General features: G+C 38.2%; 2 protein-coding genes across 2 annotated transcripts; both read left to right on the top strand.

Annotated features, from left to right (window-relative positions):
• The first annotated feature begins 1,267 nt into the window (after nt 1–1,267).
• Nucleotides 1,268–5,029, top strand: LOC122982560 (taste receptor type 1 member 1-like). The gene is made up of 6 exons (XM_044351935.1): nt 1,268–1,556; nt 1,803–2,109; nt 2,216–2,941; nt 3,288–3,494; nt 3,750–3,870; nt 4,094–5,029. Exons 1-6 carry the CDS (start codon nt 1,285–1,287, stop codon nt 5,020–5,022), a joined length of 2,562 nt encoding a protein of 853 aa, XP_044207870.1. The 5' UTR covers nt 1,268–1,284; the 3' UTR covers nt 5,023–5,029.
• Nucleotides 5,030–10,461: 5,432 nt separating this feature from the next.
• On the top strand, nt 10,462–15,083 carry LOC122982562 (taste receptor type 1 member 1-like). Its single transcript, XM_044351937.1, has 6 exons — nt 10,462–11,349; nt 11,596–11,902; nt 12,008–12,733; nt 13,348–13,554; nt 13,811–13,931; nt 14,155–15,083. Exons 1-6 carry the CDS (start codon nt 11,153–11,155, stop codon nt 15,081–15,083), a joined length of 2,487 nt encoding a protein of 828 aa, XP_044207872.1. The 5' UTR covers nt 10,462–11,152.
• Nucleotides 15,084–15,736: the final 653 nt, after the last annotated feature.

Raw genomic sequence — 15,736 nt, 5'->3', positions numbered from 1 at the left:
CCTGCTACTAGAAAATCTGCAGGAATCCTGGCCTCAGCAAAGACTGGAAGATGTTTGTGGACCTTCGGGTGCAGATAAACTTCCCCCAGCACATTACCACCACCACCCTACATCCTGATGTGGTTCTATGGTCAGACTCCACCAAGCATGTCATCCTGTCAAAAGTGTCCGTCAAAAAAAAAATTGAGCAAATAACACCAATTCTGTCCTCACTTCACTGTATCCCCATTTCACTCAGGTCAGACTACATGCTGCTCCTTATTACCTACAAAGCTCTTCATGGGCTAGCACCCCACTTACACTCACAGTACACATTCAGCTCCACTTTAGTGGAATAGTTTACCACACTAGAGAGGCAAACACCACTGAGACATGACTAATTTATTTTCATTCCAATCAATTTTCCATCAAATTTTATTTTAATCGTATTAATTTTGTTGTCCCGTGTTTTCATGTGTCGCAGTCTATTTATCTGTAATGTGTACTTCTTTCTTGTAAAGTGTACTGGGACCTCTGTGAAGTTATACTTTAAATAAACTTACTTACTTACTACTTACTTATGATGAGCCATTCAAAAGGGCAAAACAAACAAACAAACAAAAAAAACCAAAACAAAGTAGGAACAAACCAAAAAAGACTGATCTGGGCCCAAGGTACCAATACACCTTTATTTCCTCCTCGAATATATTTCAGTGCAGTTAATGATTGACTTAACAATTTTAATACCCAACACACCCCTCAAATTTTAGAGAAATACAAGAAAAAGACAAAGAGTGATATAACTGGAAAAATGAAATGAATTAATGTGCACCATCAAAACAGGCCACATTCACAAGTACTAGCGATTACTATGCTGTCATTACCTTTAACCTTCCATTTCAAGCATAACTTCCTCCTTAAATCTCTCTAAAACCATTTGTGGGCATTATTAGCCTTACTTGTTTAAGCCAGGGCTGCTGTAGACACAGAAAAAGTGTCTCCCATGAATGTCAAACATAAATATTTCTCATTTTAATTTCTGTCACACATTCTGAATTTAAAGCATGAGTGCATTTGACATTTCACCTTAAAGACGGGATGTATTGTTATGTTTAATTTCTAACATTACCATGATAGAGACATTCAACTTACCTTACTTGCACATATTGTTTACACTTGTGTATGTATATACATCACAGGCTGTCTGTGCAGCAGCAGATTAGATGCTTTTGCATACTAATTTGTGAATTCTCCTCCAACCATTTATAGGTAAATATTTATGACGCCTCATGCAAACCCAAGTGCATGGAAATGATCACTGAGGCTTCACCATCACCAGTGTCTCATGACATCCTATTAAAAATCACATCAGAAAGGGAAATGGTAACTACAACAATGAAACATTTTCTAGCTTCTCTGTGTCTACTGGAATCTCTTCTTCATGCCTTGACTCAATGCACTGTCCCAGCCTCAGAGTTCCAGCTGGAAGGAGATTATTTGATAGGTGGACTTTTTGATGTTCATCATGTCAATGGCTTTATTTATCGTTACAGACCAGAAGCCATCGACTGCTCCAGGTGAGTCTAATAATAAATCTTGCTAACTGCTACATTACCAAAGTTGTTGAAGGACATCAGGTCCACATTTTGGACCTCACTCCTTGTCCCATGAAATCCCCTTTTATATATCTGTATCTGTGTATGGGTCTGAAAACTGATAGTGTTAACTGAGTCTTCATAAACTACTAGTTAAAGCACTGTGGTAGAACTGATAAAACAATTAACCAAATTCTTACACTGTCGCTGTCCTTTCTCTGTCAACAGTAAACCCTTCATTCTGTCAAGTTACTGGAGGTTTCAGTCGATGAGATTTACTGTGGAGGAAATCAATAACTCTACCAGCCTCCTGCCAAATGTGTCTCTCGGCTATAAGATATTTGACCACTGCTCAGATACACAGAATTTCCCAGATATTTTTAACCTCATTTCAGTCAATGGCTTGATCAAATCTCGGGGTGACACGCACAAGAATGTGTCTACAGTGTCCAAAGTGATAGCAGTGGTTGGTCCTTATACCAGCACTCAATCCCTGACTGTAGCTCCACTCTTCATGGTGGATCTCATTCCTATGGTAAAAAAAAAAATTATATTATTTTGTTTTCATTAAAATGGCATTGATGTTTGAGAATTTATTGTCACTGAAAATTATGACATTTTCTCTCTTACTCTTTTAACAGGTCAGTTATGGAACTGGTAGCTCTGTTTTTTCAAGAAAAAAAAAATTTCCCTCGTTCCTACGAACAGTGCATCCCAATAAAGACATCATAGCAGTAATTGTTAAAATTGTGCAACACTTCAAGTGGCACTGGGTTGCTTTCCTTAACAGTGATAATATTTATGGCAATGATGGCCTGGAATTGTTCATGAAGATGATAAAGGATACTGAGATCTGCCTGGCATACACCAAAGGCCTCAACAGTGATACAAATTACTCCCTAATTTTCAGACAGATAAAGGCACAGGAGGTACATGTCATAATTGTTTTTTCCCCTGAATGGACTGCTGAAGCTCTCATTGAGTCAGCAATAAAACTGAATGTCAAAGACAAGGTGTGGATAGCAGGAGATACATGGTCCTTAAACAAGAGGATCCTAAAGGAGAAAGGAATCAAAAACATTGGAACTATACTCGGGGTGTCTCAGCCAGTAGTGACAATACCAGGTTTCAGGGATTTTGTCTTTTCCTCTAAAAGCCAGACTCAATGTGAAAATGCAGAACAACAGATGTTTTGTAATCAGATTTCTAACTGCAGTGACCTGAGTCCAGAAAAGGTCATTGTTGAAGACCCATCTTTCTCTCTTACTGTTTATTATGCTGTATATGCCATCGCTCATGCCTTACACAATGTCTTGCAATGTGGAGCTGGAAGATGCAATGACAATATTACAGTCTACCCACACATGGTAAGTAGATTATACAAATGAACCATCTGACTCTTGGCCATTTCTGTTTCTCACAAGTTTAGCTTATAGACATTTGAAAGTAACCAATCATGAGTAAAAACACTGATCTGTTTTGTTGTCATATAACACAGATGTAAAAAAAAAGCCTGTAAGTAAAGTCTGAAAGAGATCATGTCATGTCAGGTGTTGTCAATTTAATTTGCTGGGCGTTACCAGTACAGAGAGCAAAAGTTTTGTCTGATTTCTGCCCTCAGTATTCAGTTTACAATCTAATAAACCACTTTCTTATACAGTCTTGTGCACCCAAAAAAGTAACGATCATCTGAAATTTGTCTTCCCACATCAGGTTCTAGCAGAGCTGAAGAAGTCAAACTTTACTCTTTTAAACAAGAGTATTCAGTTTGATGAGAACGGTGACCCCACATTTGGATTCTATGCTATAATTTACTGGAACAGCAGTGGTGATGCAGAGCAGATCGGCTTTTATAAATTACCCCCAACATTTGATTTCTACATCAACAACACCAAAATCCAGTGGTTCACAAAGGGAGAAGTAAGTTGTTGTCAAAGAATTTATATGTTGATTTAAATATGCTTTGTCTTGATTTTTTCTGCTTCTGCAGAGATGTGCATGTGGATGACAAAGTTGATTTGATTAGTAATAGCTGTGACTGGGGCAAACCACAATTTGAGGAACATCAGTTTTTATTATGTAATTTTGCAGAGATATTGTAATATTCAGTGTCGGTTACCTTTTACAAAATCTGATTTGACATTTGATTTGCTGCTAAATAATTGTTTTGTACAGGTGCCATCTTCACTATGTTCCCCAGAATGTCCTGTAGGATATGCAAAAAGGCAAGATGGAATCCATAAATGCTGCTTCACTTGTCAAATCTGTCCAAAGGGAACTTATATCAATAACACAGGTAAATTATAACACATGGGAGGTTGTTACAATTACCTCTAGTGTATAAAACTATAAATAACTAAAGCAAGTTTGACATAAAAGCTTGTTTTAGAAGAACATACAGTATCACAGATTAAAATTCTAAACTTATTTCCTCAGCTGTCTGATCTCTCTTTACTCAAGGATTTTTCAGAAGTTTGTCTTTTATCTATTGACAATCTGTCTTTCTTATTGTAAAACAGAGGATCCCTACAAGTGCATCAACTGTAAGGAGACAGAGTGGTCCAAAGTAGGAAGTACATCATGCAGTCTGCGGTTGGTGGAGTACATCCCATTCACAGACAGCGGGGCTATACTGACCATGATTGGGGCCTGCACCTTGGTGGGCCTCGCACTAGCCACGTCTGTTCTCTTTGCCATCAACTACAACACACCTGTTGTCAGATCTGCTGGGGGACCAATGTGCTTCTTGATTTTAGGTTCCCTCAGTCTGTGTAGTTTTAGTGTATTCTTTTACTTTGGTAAGCCAACCATTCCCTTTTGTATCTTAAGGTTCCTACCATTTTCATTGTTCTACGCTGTCTGTCTTGCATGTTTTGTAGTGCGCTCTTTTCAAATTGTTTGCATTTTCAAAATGGCTGCCAGGTTCCCCAATCTCTACAGCTGGTGGATGAAATATCATGGACAATGGCTGGTCATCACAATGGCATTTGTTACTCAGGCACTCATACTTCTTGTTGGCCATTCTTATGGACACCCCAAGCCAAGCAATGAAATGAATTGGTATCCAGACAAAATCATACTTGGCTGTGACATCAATCTCAAAGTATTCTCTGGTCCTGTGATTTTACTTGTATTTCTGTCCTCCCTTTGCTTTATTTTCTCCTACATGGGAAAAGACCTCCCAAAAAATTACAATGAGGCCAAAGCGATAACCTTCTGCCTGCTCCTGCTGATCCTCACCTGGATCATCTTTGCCACTGAATCAATACTTTATCGTGGAAAGTACATCCAAATTCTTAATGCTCTGGCAGTACTTTCCAGTCTCTACTCCTTTCTGTTGTGGTATTTCCTCCCAAAATGTTACATCATCATTTTTCAACCCCACAGAAACACACAGCAGTACTTTCAAGGTCTTATTCAAAGTTATACCAAAACAATTAGCCAGTAGCAGCCTCATTCCTGGTAAATTTGCCAACTATTGTGTTTGAACATATTTTTTCCCAGACAAAGACAGTTTTATCACCACCAGTTACAGTGGTGCTTTGTGTGAAATGCTAACATTAGCATGCTAACATCCTCACAATGACAATGCTGACATGGTGATGTTAGGCAGGTATAATGTTTGACATGGTTACCATCTTAGTTTAACCTGTTATCATGCTAACATTTGGTAATTAGCACTATACACAAAGTAAAACTGAAGCTAATGGGAATGTGTGGGAATGATGGGAATCATACACCAAAAGAGAATTTAGACAGGATCACCAAAGTGATTAAAATTCACCTTGATGTGACCATAAATGTCTAAACTAAATTTCATGGTAATCCATAGAATAGTTGTTGAGACATTGTACTCAAAACAACAAATGTGAATCTCATGGTGGCATTAGATGAAAAGACACTCCACTCTGAAGTAGAATACTTCCTCAGGTAACCATGAATATCTGTAGAAACTTTGTGCCAATACATTTTGCAGATGTTTAGATATTTAACTAGATAAATGAAAACTTTGACCTGTTGGTTTCATTAGAAGAAAAATCGCTAAAGTTTAATATTAGGATTCATCCTCTGTGCACCATGAATATTTGTTCCAAATTTAATGGAAACCCATCCAATTGTTGTCCAATCATTTCTCTGAAAGCCAAAAATGTCAATCTGCTGGTGACGCTAGAGGAAAATCACCAAAGTGAATCACCAAGTCAGTAGGATTCATCCTTTGGGGGCCATGAATGTCCGTAAAAAAAAAGTCCCATGGCGATCTCTCCAATAGTTGTTGAGATATTTCAGTCTGTACCAAAGTGGTGGACCGACCAATCTGAGCAGCCACCAATTATTTAGTCCATTTTAACAAGGTAATTGTCAATAAATTTACAGTTTGGCATCCCTCCATGCAAGACCTTTCTGGCCTTGTTATACAAGTATTTCATCCACACTATATATGTGAAAAAACAATACTACTCATCACTTCATGAATACTACCAGGTCAGAACTGTAGACTACACATCAGAAAGAACTGTTGTGATAAGTTTTACCTTTGTACTTGAATAACTTAATCAAAGACAGTGTTGGTGACACAAAGATTAAAATTTACACTATCGTTAAATTCAATCTACACTACAGTTTAAACATACACATCAAAATCTTGTTAGGTTAAACACCTGCCTCAGATCATTCAAAGATAATCCAAGTTAATTCTTTTAAACCCTGTACTAATTTAGATATCTAGTCTACATGTGCATGTGCAGCAATTATATAACAATGGATGTGATTCAATAAAAACATAATATGGAATTTGGGTGTTTTCCTCTTTTTCTTCTTTGTGTAACAATTTTTTGAGGTTGCCGTATATGACATGTAATTAGTCTCACAACCTTTGCACATAAAAACCAGGTGCATGCATGTGATGTGAGTGCACACCTCCCTACACGATTGCCACTGCTCAACACCCACTCGCTTGTCAAGTTGACTTTTTAGACTTTGGAGGCGGGAATAGAATAGATAGACCGCTCCTATGATTGGTCACTTTGAATACTGACCATGACTTTTGATAGGCTGTTTGATTTGATCACTGGCACAATCGAACACAGGCAGCAGTTGTCTGAGAGAACGATGGGAAACATTAATAATGATATTTAGTGGCTGATTCTCTGTTTTTTCACCATTTACACTTTACACAAAAATTGTTAGACATTGTAGCAAAATCCTTAACGTTGTTTAAACCCACTTTCAGATTTGTGAAGCTTTTTTTTTTAGCTTATGAAAACAGAAGAAAGGGCAATTTCACTGTTTCTTTTTTCTCCATCCAGACCACATTGGACCACGTCTCGATCAAAAACCACATAGACTTGTCAAATCTGGAATAGATTACCAAGGAGACTCTAGAGACTCATTAAAACACAGTTTAAGATTTGTGAAACCTTAATTCTATTTGTGATAAAACAAAATTTCACTGATCTTCTGGCTAGAAATTCACAGCACGATTCCACGTCTCTCCATTTCATTGGTTATGGCCATGTAGAGCTCCTCATTTTCACTTAACAATAAAAGTAGAAAAGTTATTTTTACCTTTTGAAATACCATCACACAGTATCTTTATAGAGAACATTTTCTAATTTGTCTAATGTGGTCTGGTTTTAATTGAATGCCATAGTCGTATTATTGATCTTACCAAGTGAAGGCATCACTTTACTGTGACGCTGTCCCCAGGCACACCTTAAATATACTTGTGTAACTGTTCCTTTTTGTATTGAGATTAAAATTAGGGTGCAGGATATCAGGGCTTTTGTATGGCAGTGTATTGCTGCCACCATGACATAAAACATTTTTGCTCAGTTTCTTGTTAAAATGTAAAAAGTTTTTTCATTTTAACAAGATCTTTTCACACTCCAACAAGTTATTTGTCATGGTATTACTAGATACCAAAATTATTCCATTTTGACAAGAACATTTTCTTGCTATAACAAAATGTTGCATCTTGTTATATCATGAAATCTTTTAAAAAGTAACCTCTCTCGTTATAACACAATAAGTTGGTTTAATGAAAAAAGATCTGGTCAGTGACTCTGATGGCTAGACTATCAAATAGGCCTAACCTGACCAATCAATAATATAAAATTATTGATGTAGACATGTGGGGAAAGTTTTTATGTGTTATTGCAAAGGCTTTATTTTGTATTGTTTTGTATGTCTGTAAATCAAACTGAATAAAACCACATAAGCTAGTCATTGTTAATTTTTCATCTCTTGATCTTTTTCTTGTTTTAACAACATAAAAGATTCTTCTTATCAACAGCAATTTATCATGTTATAACAACACAAATTCTTTTAATGTGATAAAGGAATATAAGGGTTATGGGATATTTAAACCAAAATATACAATGATGGTCATGAGATGCTTCTAATTATTTGCAAGATGAGCATCAGGGCCACATTTATTTGCATCTTACCATAAACAGTCAAACTGCATCATAACATCCAAGAAAATAAAGTACTGGTCACAGTATCGGCCACACTATTGATTTTTTGGAAGTAAAGTGTAAACATCAATGACTGCTTCGTACCAAAAAACTTACACACCTCATGTGGCTTCAATAAATCTTTTTACTTATATTTTTAATTAACCACAACAACAGTGGGTATCTCTCCTGCAGATGAGAGCCGATCCCTTCCTGCCAAGCAGAACGAGGAGTTCCGCCCTTTCACCAAGAGGTTGCCTTTATTCAAAACTCTGGTGAGCATCCAGCTCATGGCCCGGCCATCCATCCCTGTCATCCGCAGGGTGATTGCAAATGATCTCCTTTCAATGACCTGTGTGGCTAAAGGTTAAGCCATGAAGAGCTCATTTGTAAGAGGATGTAGCATTTTAGCATAAACCAGAGACACCTGGTTGAATCTTACATCTCACCTCTCAACCTCATCTTACTTCAAACTTTCATTCAATATAAAAACTTTTCATTAGACTTTTGAAACTTGTTATTGGTTAAAAGCTTTAAGCAGTTTTGGCAATGAAAGAAATGATTTATCAAAAACATGCTGCTTATTGTTTGCATAATAACCATCAAGACGAGAGTGTTCTACCAGTTTGCCTGACTTTCACATGTTTATGCATAATTCTGTGTCCTCTTCTCCCAAAGCTTTGTTTTCAGATGCCCCCTGGATGAAGTGTCCAGCCACCGGCCCACCAAGTGCACCACCACATCCTCTGTGCACTGGAAACGGCAATGAGGACAACCTTGAAATAAATTTTTGTTTTTTTAAGAAAATGATCTTATGTTGTTTTTGAGATAATTAAAAGAATCTTTTGGCCTCTCCTGGTGTATGAAGAGCCTGTCTCAACAGTAGAGGCTTTAGAAAGAAAGGTGAGAAAGGTGAGAAAGACTTGGGCTCTATGGCAACAGCAACAAACTCAAGCTTCCATTCAAATCCTTGGAAGAGGAATTCAAGGTATTGAGGAGCAGAGACGTATTGGAATACCAAGAGTCGAAGGACCAAAAGGCGGTCAAAGCAGGAATTAAGGTGGGAACGGGCAGGAAATGGCGAGCAGCAGAAGAGGTCCAGCAGCCTGAGGCACGATTCCGCCACAGCAGACTGGTAGGTGTAGTCACGCGTGGTAGAGCCGCGCTGGGATCATTCCCTGCTCCTCACATGAACACCAGCAGTCAGGAAAACCGGCACCTGGTGCAGTAAGGAGTGAGGGCAGCCATGGAGGATGTAAGAAATGCAGAACAGTTGGTATGAAGAAGCAAGGAGCATGGACAAAATGGGGCGCTGCTCTTGAAAGGAAAGTGACCTGGGCGGACCTGTGGAAGTCTGAGCTCCACAGAGTAAAGTTCCTCATCCAGGCAGTGTATGACGTACTACCCAGCCCAGGTAACCTCCACACATGGGGAAAAACAGACCAACGTGTCCACTTTGCTCAGAATGTGGAACACTCAAGCACATACTGAGTGGCTGCCCAAAAGCCTTAGCAGATGGGAGATATCACTGGCACCACGATCAAGTTCTGAAGGTCATTGCTCAAACCATCAACAAAGGACTGGAAACAAACAGGCACACCTGCTCTTCCAAGTTCATCAACTTTGTCAGAGCTGGGGAACAAACAACACTTGCTACTAGAAAATCTGCAGGAATCCTGGCCTCAGCAAAGACTGGAAGATGTTTGTGGACCTTCGGGTGCAGATAAACTTCCCCCAGCACATTACCACCACCACCCTACATCCTGATGTGGTTCTATGGTTAGACTCCACCAAGCATGTCATCCTATTGGAGCTGACGGTATCATGGGAAGAAAACCTGGATGAAGGCTTTGAGAGAAAACTGGCCAAGTATGAAGTCCTTGTCACCCAGTGCAAAGAATCAGGATGGAAGGGGAAGTGTCCGTCAAAAAAAAAATTGAGCAAATAACACCAATTCTGTCCTCACTTCACTGTATCCCCATTTCACTCAGGTCAGACTACATGCTGCTCCTTATTACCTACAAAGCTCTTCATGGGCTAGCACCCCACTTACACTCACAGTACACATTCAGCTCCACTTTAGTGGAATAGTTTACCACACTAGAGAGGCAAACACCACTGAGACATGACTAATTTATTTTCATTCCAATCAATTTTCCATCAATTTTTATTTAAATGTATTAATTTTGTTGTCCTGTGTTTTCATGTGTCGCAGTCTATTTATCTGTAATGTGTACTTCTTTCTTGTGTGCTGGGTGTACTGGGACCTCTGTGAATTTACACTTTAAATAAACTTACTTACTACTTACTTATGATGAGCCATTCAAAAGGGCAAAAAAACCAAACAAACAAAAAAAACCAAAACAAAGTAGGAACAAACCAAAAAAGACTGATCTGGGCCCAAGGTACCAATACACCTTTATTTCCTCCTCGAATATATTTCAGTGCAGTTAATGATTGACTTAACAATTTTAATACCCAACACACCCCTCAAATTTCAGAGAAATACAAGAAAAAGACGATGCAAAGCAAAAGAGTGATATAACTGGAAAAATGAAATGAATTAATGCGCACCAACAAAACAGGCCACATTCACAAGTACTAGTGATTACCATTCTGTTATTACCTTTAACCTTCCATTTCAAGCATAACTTCCTCCTAAAATCTCTCTAAAACCATTTGTGGGCATTATTAGCCTTACTTGTTTAAGCCAGGGCTGCTGTAGACACAGAAAAAGTGTCTCCCATGAATGTCAAACATAAATATTTCTCATTTTAATTTCTGTCACACATTCTGAATTTAAAGCATGAGTGCATTTGACATTTCACCTTAAAGACGAGATGTATTGTTATGTTTAATTTCTAACATTACCATGATAGAGACATTCAACCTTACCTTACTTGCACATACTGTTAACACCTGTGTATGTATATACATCACAGGCTGTCTGTACAGCAGCAGATTAGATGCTTTTGCATACTGATTTGTGAATTCTCCTCCAACCATGTATAGGTAAATATATATGACGCCTCATGCAAACCCAAGTACACGGAAATGATCACTGAGGCTTAAACATCACCAGTGTCTCATGACATCCTATTAGAGTTCACATCAGAAAGGGAAATGGTAACTACAACAATGAAACATTTTCTAGCTTCTCTGTGTCTACTGGAATCTCTTCTTCATGCCTTGACTCAATGCACTGTCCCAGCCTCAGAGTTCCAGCTGGAAGGAGATTATTTGATAGGTGGACTTTTTGATGTTCATCATGCCAGTGGACTTGTTTATCATTACAGACCAGAAGCCATCGACTGCTCCAGGTGAGTCTAATAATAAATCTTGCTAACTGCTACATTACCAAAGTTGTTGAAGGACATCAGGTCCACATTTTGGACCTCACTCCTTGTCCCATGAAATCCCCTTTTAAATATCTGTATCTGTGTATGTGTCTGAAAACTGATAGTGTTAACTGAGCCTTCATAAACTACTAGTTAAAGCACTGTGGTAGAACTGATAAAACAATTAACCAAATTCTTACACTGTCGCTGTCCTTTCTCTGTCAACAGTAAACCCTTAATTCTGTCAAGTTACCGGAGGTTTCAGTTGATGAGATTCACTGTGGAGGAAATCAATAACTCTACCAGCCTCCTGCCAAATGTATCTCTCGGCTATAAGATATTTGACCACTGCTCAGATACACAGAATTTCCCAGATATTTTTAACCTCATTTCAGTCAATGGCTTGATCAAATCTCGGGGTGACACGCACAAGAATGTGTCTACAGTGTCCAAAGTGATAGCAGTGGTTGGTCCTTATACCAGCACTCAATCCCTTTCTGTAGCCCCACTCTTCATGGTGGATCTCATTCCTATGGTAAAAACAAAATATATATATATATTTTGTTTTTGACATTGTTTGACATTTAAGAATTTATTGTCACTGAAAATTATGACATTTTCTCTGTTACTCTTTTAACAGGTCAGTTATGGAGTTGCTAGTTCTGTTTTTTCAAGAAAAAAAAACTTTCCCTCTTTCCTACGAACAGTGCATCCCAATAAAGACACCATAGCAGTAATTGTTAAAATTGTGCAACACTTCAAGTGGCGCTGGGTTGCTTTCCTTAACAGTGATAATGATTATGGCAATGATGGCCTGGAATTGTTCATGAAGATGATAAAGGATACTGAGATCTGCCTGGCATACACCAAAGGCCTCAACAGTGATACAAATTACTCCCTAATTTTCAGACAGATAAAGGCACAGGAGGTACATGTCATAATTGTTTTTGCCCCTGAATGGACTGCTGAAGCTCTCATTAAGTCAGCAATAAAACTGAATGTCACAAAGAAGGTGTGGATAGCAGGAGATGCATGGTCCTTAAACAAGAGGCTCCCAAAGGAGAAAGGAATCGAAACCATTGGAACTATACTCGGGGTTGCTGAGCCAGTAGTGACAATACCTGGTTTCAGGGATTTTGTCTTTTTCTCTAAAAGCCAGACTCAATGTGAAAATGCAGAACAACAGATGTTTTGTAATCAGATTTGTAACTGCAGTGACCTGAGTCCAGAAAAGGTCATTGATGCAGACCCATCTTTCTCTCTTCCTGTTTATTCTGCCGTATATGCCATCGCTCATGCCTTACACAATGTCTTGCAATGTGGAGCTGGAAGATGCAATGACAATATTACAGTCTACCCACACATGGTAAGTAGATTATACAAATGAACCATCTGACTCTTGGCCATTTCTGTTTCTGACAAGTTTAGCTTATAGACATTTGAAAGTAACCAATCATGAGTAAAAACACTGATCTGTTTTGTTGTCATATAACACAGATGTAAACAAAGCCTGTATAGTATCCTTGGAAAACAATCAAGACTGATTTTTACCTTCCAAATATTAGAAATCAGACAACAAATCCACATACTGTGATGATGGCTTCCAATAGGATAATTTCAATAGAGCAGTGAATAAGTCTGAAAGAGATCATGTCATGTCAGGCGTTGTCAAGCCTTGAGAGATGTCTCAGTCACAGTAAATCTATGTGAGATTGAAACAACGTTCAATTATTAATTTGCTGGGCCCTACCAGTACAGAGAGCAAAAGTTTTGTCTGATTTCTGCCCTCAGTATTCAGTTTACACTCTAATAAACCACTTTCTTATACAGTAAAAAGAGAAATGGGATGAGAGCACAAAAGGGGAGCATCACACTGCAGATCAAGAATATTTTTAAATCGTATTTAATCAATATCTCTGATGTTCAATCTTGTGCACCCAAAAAAGTAACGATCATCTGAAATTTGTCTTCCCACATCAGGTTCTAGCAGAGCTGAAGAAGTCAAACTTTACTCTTTTAAACAAGAGTATTCAGTTTGATGAGAACGGTGACCCCACATTTGGATTCTATGCTATAATTTACTGGAACAGCAGTGGTGATGCAGAGCAGATCGGCTTTTATAAATTTCCCCCAACATTCGATTTCTTCATCAACAACACCAAAATCCAGTGGTTCACAAAGAGAGAAGTAAGTTGTTTTTTAAAGAGTTTATATGTTGATTTAAATATGCTTTTTCTTGATTTTTCCTGCTTCTGCAGAGATGTGCATGTGGATGACAAAGTTGATTTGATTAGTAATAGCTGTGACTGGGGCAAACCACAATTTGAGGAACATCAGTTTTTATTATGTAATTTTGCAGAGATATCGTAACATTCAGTGTCGGTTACCTTTTACAAAATCTGATTTGACATTCGATTTGCTGCTAAATAATTGTTTTGTACAGGTGCCATCTTCACTATGTTCCCCAGAATGTCCTGTAGGATATGCAAAAAGGCCAGATGGAATCCACAAATGCTGCTTCACTTGTCAAATCTGTCCGAATGGAACTTATATCGACAGCACAGGTAAATTATAACACATGGAAGGTTGTTACAATTACCTCTAGTGTATAAAACTATAAATAACTAAAGCATGTTTGACATAAAAGCTAATTTTAGGAGAACATACAGTATCACAGATTAAAATTCTAAACCTGATTCCTCAGCTGTCTGATCTCTCTTTACTCAAGGATTTTTCAGAAGTTTTTCTTTTATTTATTGACAATCTGTCTTTCTTATTGTAAAACAGAGGATCCCTACAAGTGCATCAACTGTAAGGAGACAGAGTGGTCCAAAGTAGGAAGTACATCATGCAGTCTGCGGTTGGTGGAGTACATCCCGTTCACAGACAGCGGGGCTATACTGACCATGATTGGGGCCTGCACCTTGATGGGCCTCGCACTAGCCACGTCTGTTCTCTTTGCCATCAACTACAATACACCTGTTGTCAGATCTGCTGGGGGACCAATGTGCTTCTTAATTTTAGGTTCCCTCAGTCTGTGTAGTTTTAGTATATTCTTTTACTTTGGTAAGCCAACCATTCCCTTTTGTATCTTAAGGTTCCTACCATTTTCATTGTTCTATGCTGTCTGTCTTGCATGTTTTGTAGTGCGCTCTTTTCAAATTGTTTGCATTTTCAAAATAGCTGCCAAGTTCCCTAATCTCTACAGTTGGTGGATGAAATATCATGGACAATGGCTGGTCATCATAGTGGCATTTGTTACTCAGGCACTCATACTTCTTTTTGGCTATTTTTATGGACACCCAAAGCCAAGCAATGAAATGAATTGGTATCCAGACAAAATCATACTTGGCTGTGACATCAATCTCAAAGTATTCTCTGGTCCTGTGATTTTACTTGTATTTCTGTCCTCCCTTTGCTTTATTTTCTCCTATATGGGAAAAGACCTCCCAAAAAATTACAATGAGGCCAAAGCGATAACCTTCTGCCTGCTCCTGCTGATCCTCACCTGGATCATCTTTGCCACTGAATCAATACTTTACCGTGGAAAGTACATCCAAACTCTTAACGCTCTGGCAGTACTTTCCAGTCTCTACTCCTTTCTGTTGTGGTATTTCCTCCCAAAATGTTACATCATCATTTTTCAACCCCACAGAAACACACAGCAGTACTTTCAAGGTCTCATTCAAAGTTATACCAAAACAATTAGCCAGTAGCAGCCTCCAGTGTGTATCTATTGACAGAGGAGCTGATGTGTTTCAGGACTTCTGAATACTTTCAATGCAATGATGAAAATATAGCTTTTTAGAGTAGTTAGTATAGTTTAAATCTTTGTATCATTGTCTTGTTATATGATAATCAGAGTGTTACAGATATTTTTGATTGGTTAATTGGTTGTTTTATTGAGGGATGTACTGATAAAATCTTGATATTAGCTAAAATAATATACAGTGATTTCAACAAGAGGCACTCATACAGCTGTTTTAGGGATTGTTAGCATCTCCTATTTCTAAACAGAAACAAGCTTGATCAACAAACAACAGCTTGATCCAACCTTGTGGTGAATTACACAAGAATCTGTCCACGGTGTCCAAAGTAATACCAGTGGTTGGTACTTTTAAGACCACTGAAACTCTGAATGTAGCCCAACTCTTCATGGTGGATCTCATTCCTGGTAAATTTGCCAACTATTGTGTTTGAACATATTTTTTCCCAGACAAAGACAGTTTTATCACCACCAGTTACAGTGGTGCTTTGTGTGAAATGCTAACATTAGCATGCTAACATCCTCACAATGACAGTGCTGACATGGTGATGTTAGGCAGGTATAATGTTTGACATGGTTACCATCTTAGTTTAACCTGTTATC

This window comes from Thunnus albacares, chromosome 5 (genome assembly GCF_914725855.1).
Source record: "Thunnus albacares chromosome 5, fThuAlb1.1, whole genome shotgun sequence".
NCBI lineage: Eukaryota > Metazoa > Chordata > Actinopteri > Scombriformes > Scombridae > Thunnus > Thunnus albacares.
The sequence above is the reverse complement of the archived record's forward strand: the minus strand, read 5'-3'. Positions and strand labels throughout refer to the sequence as shown.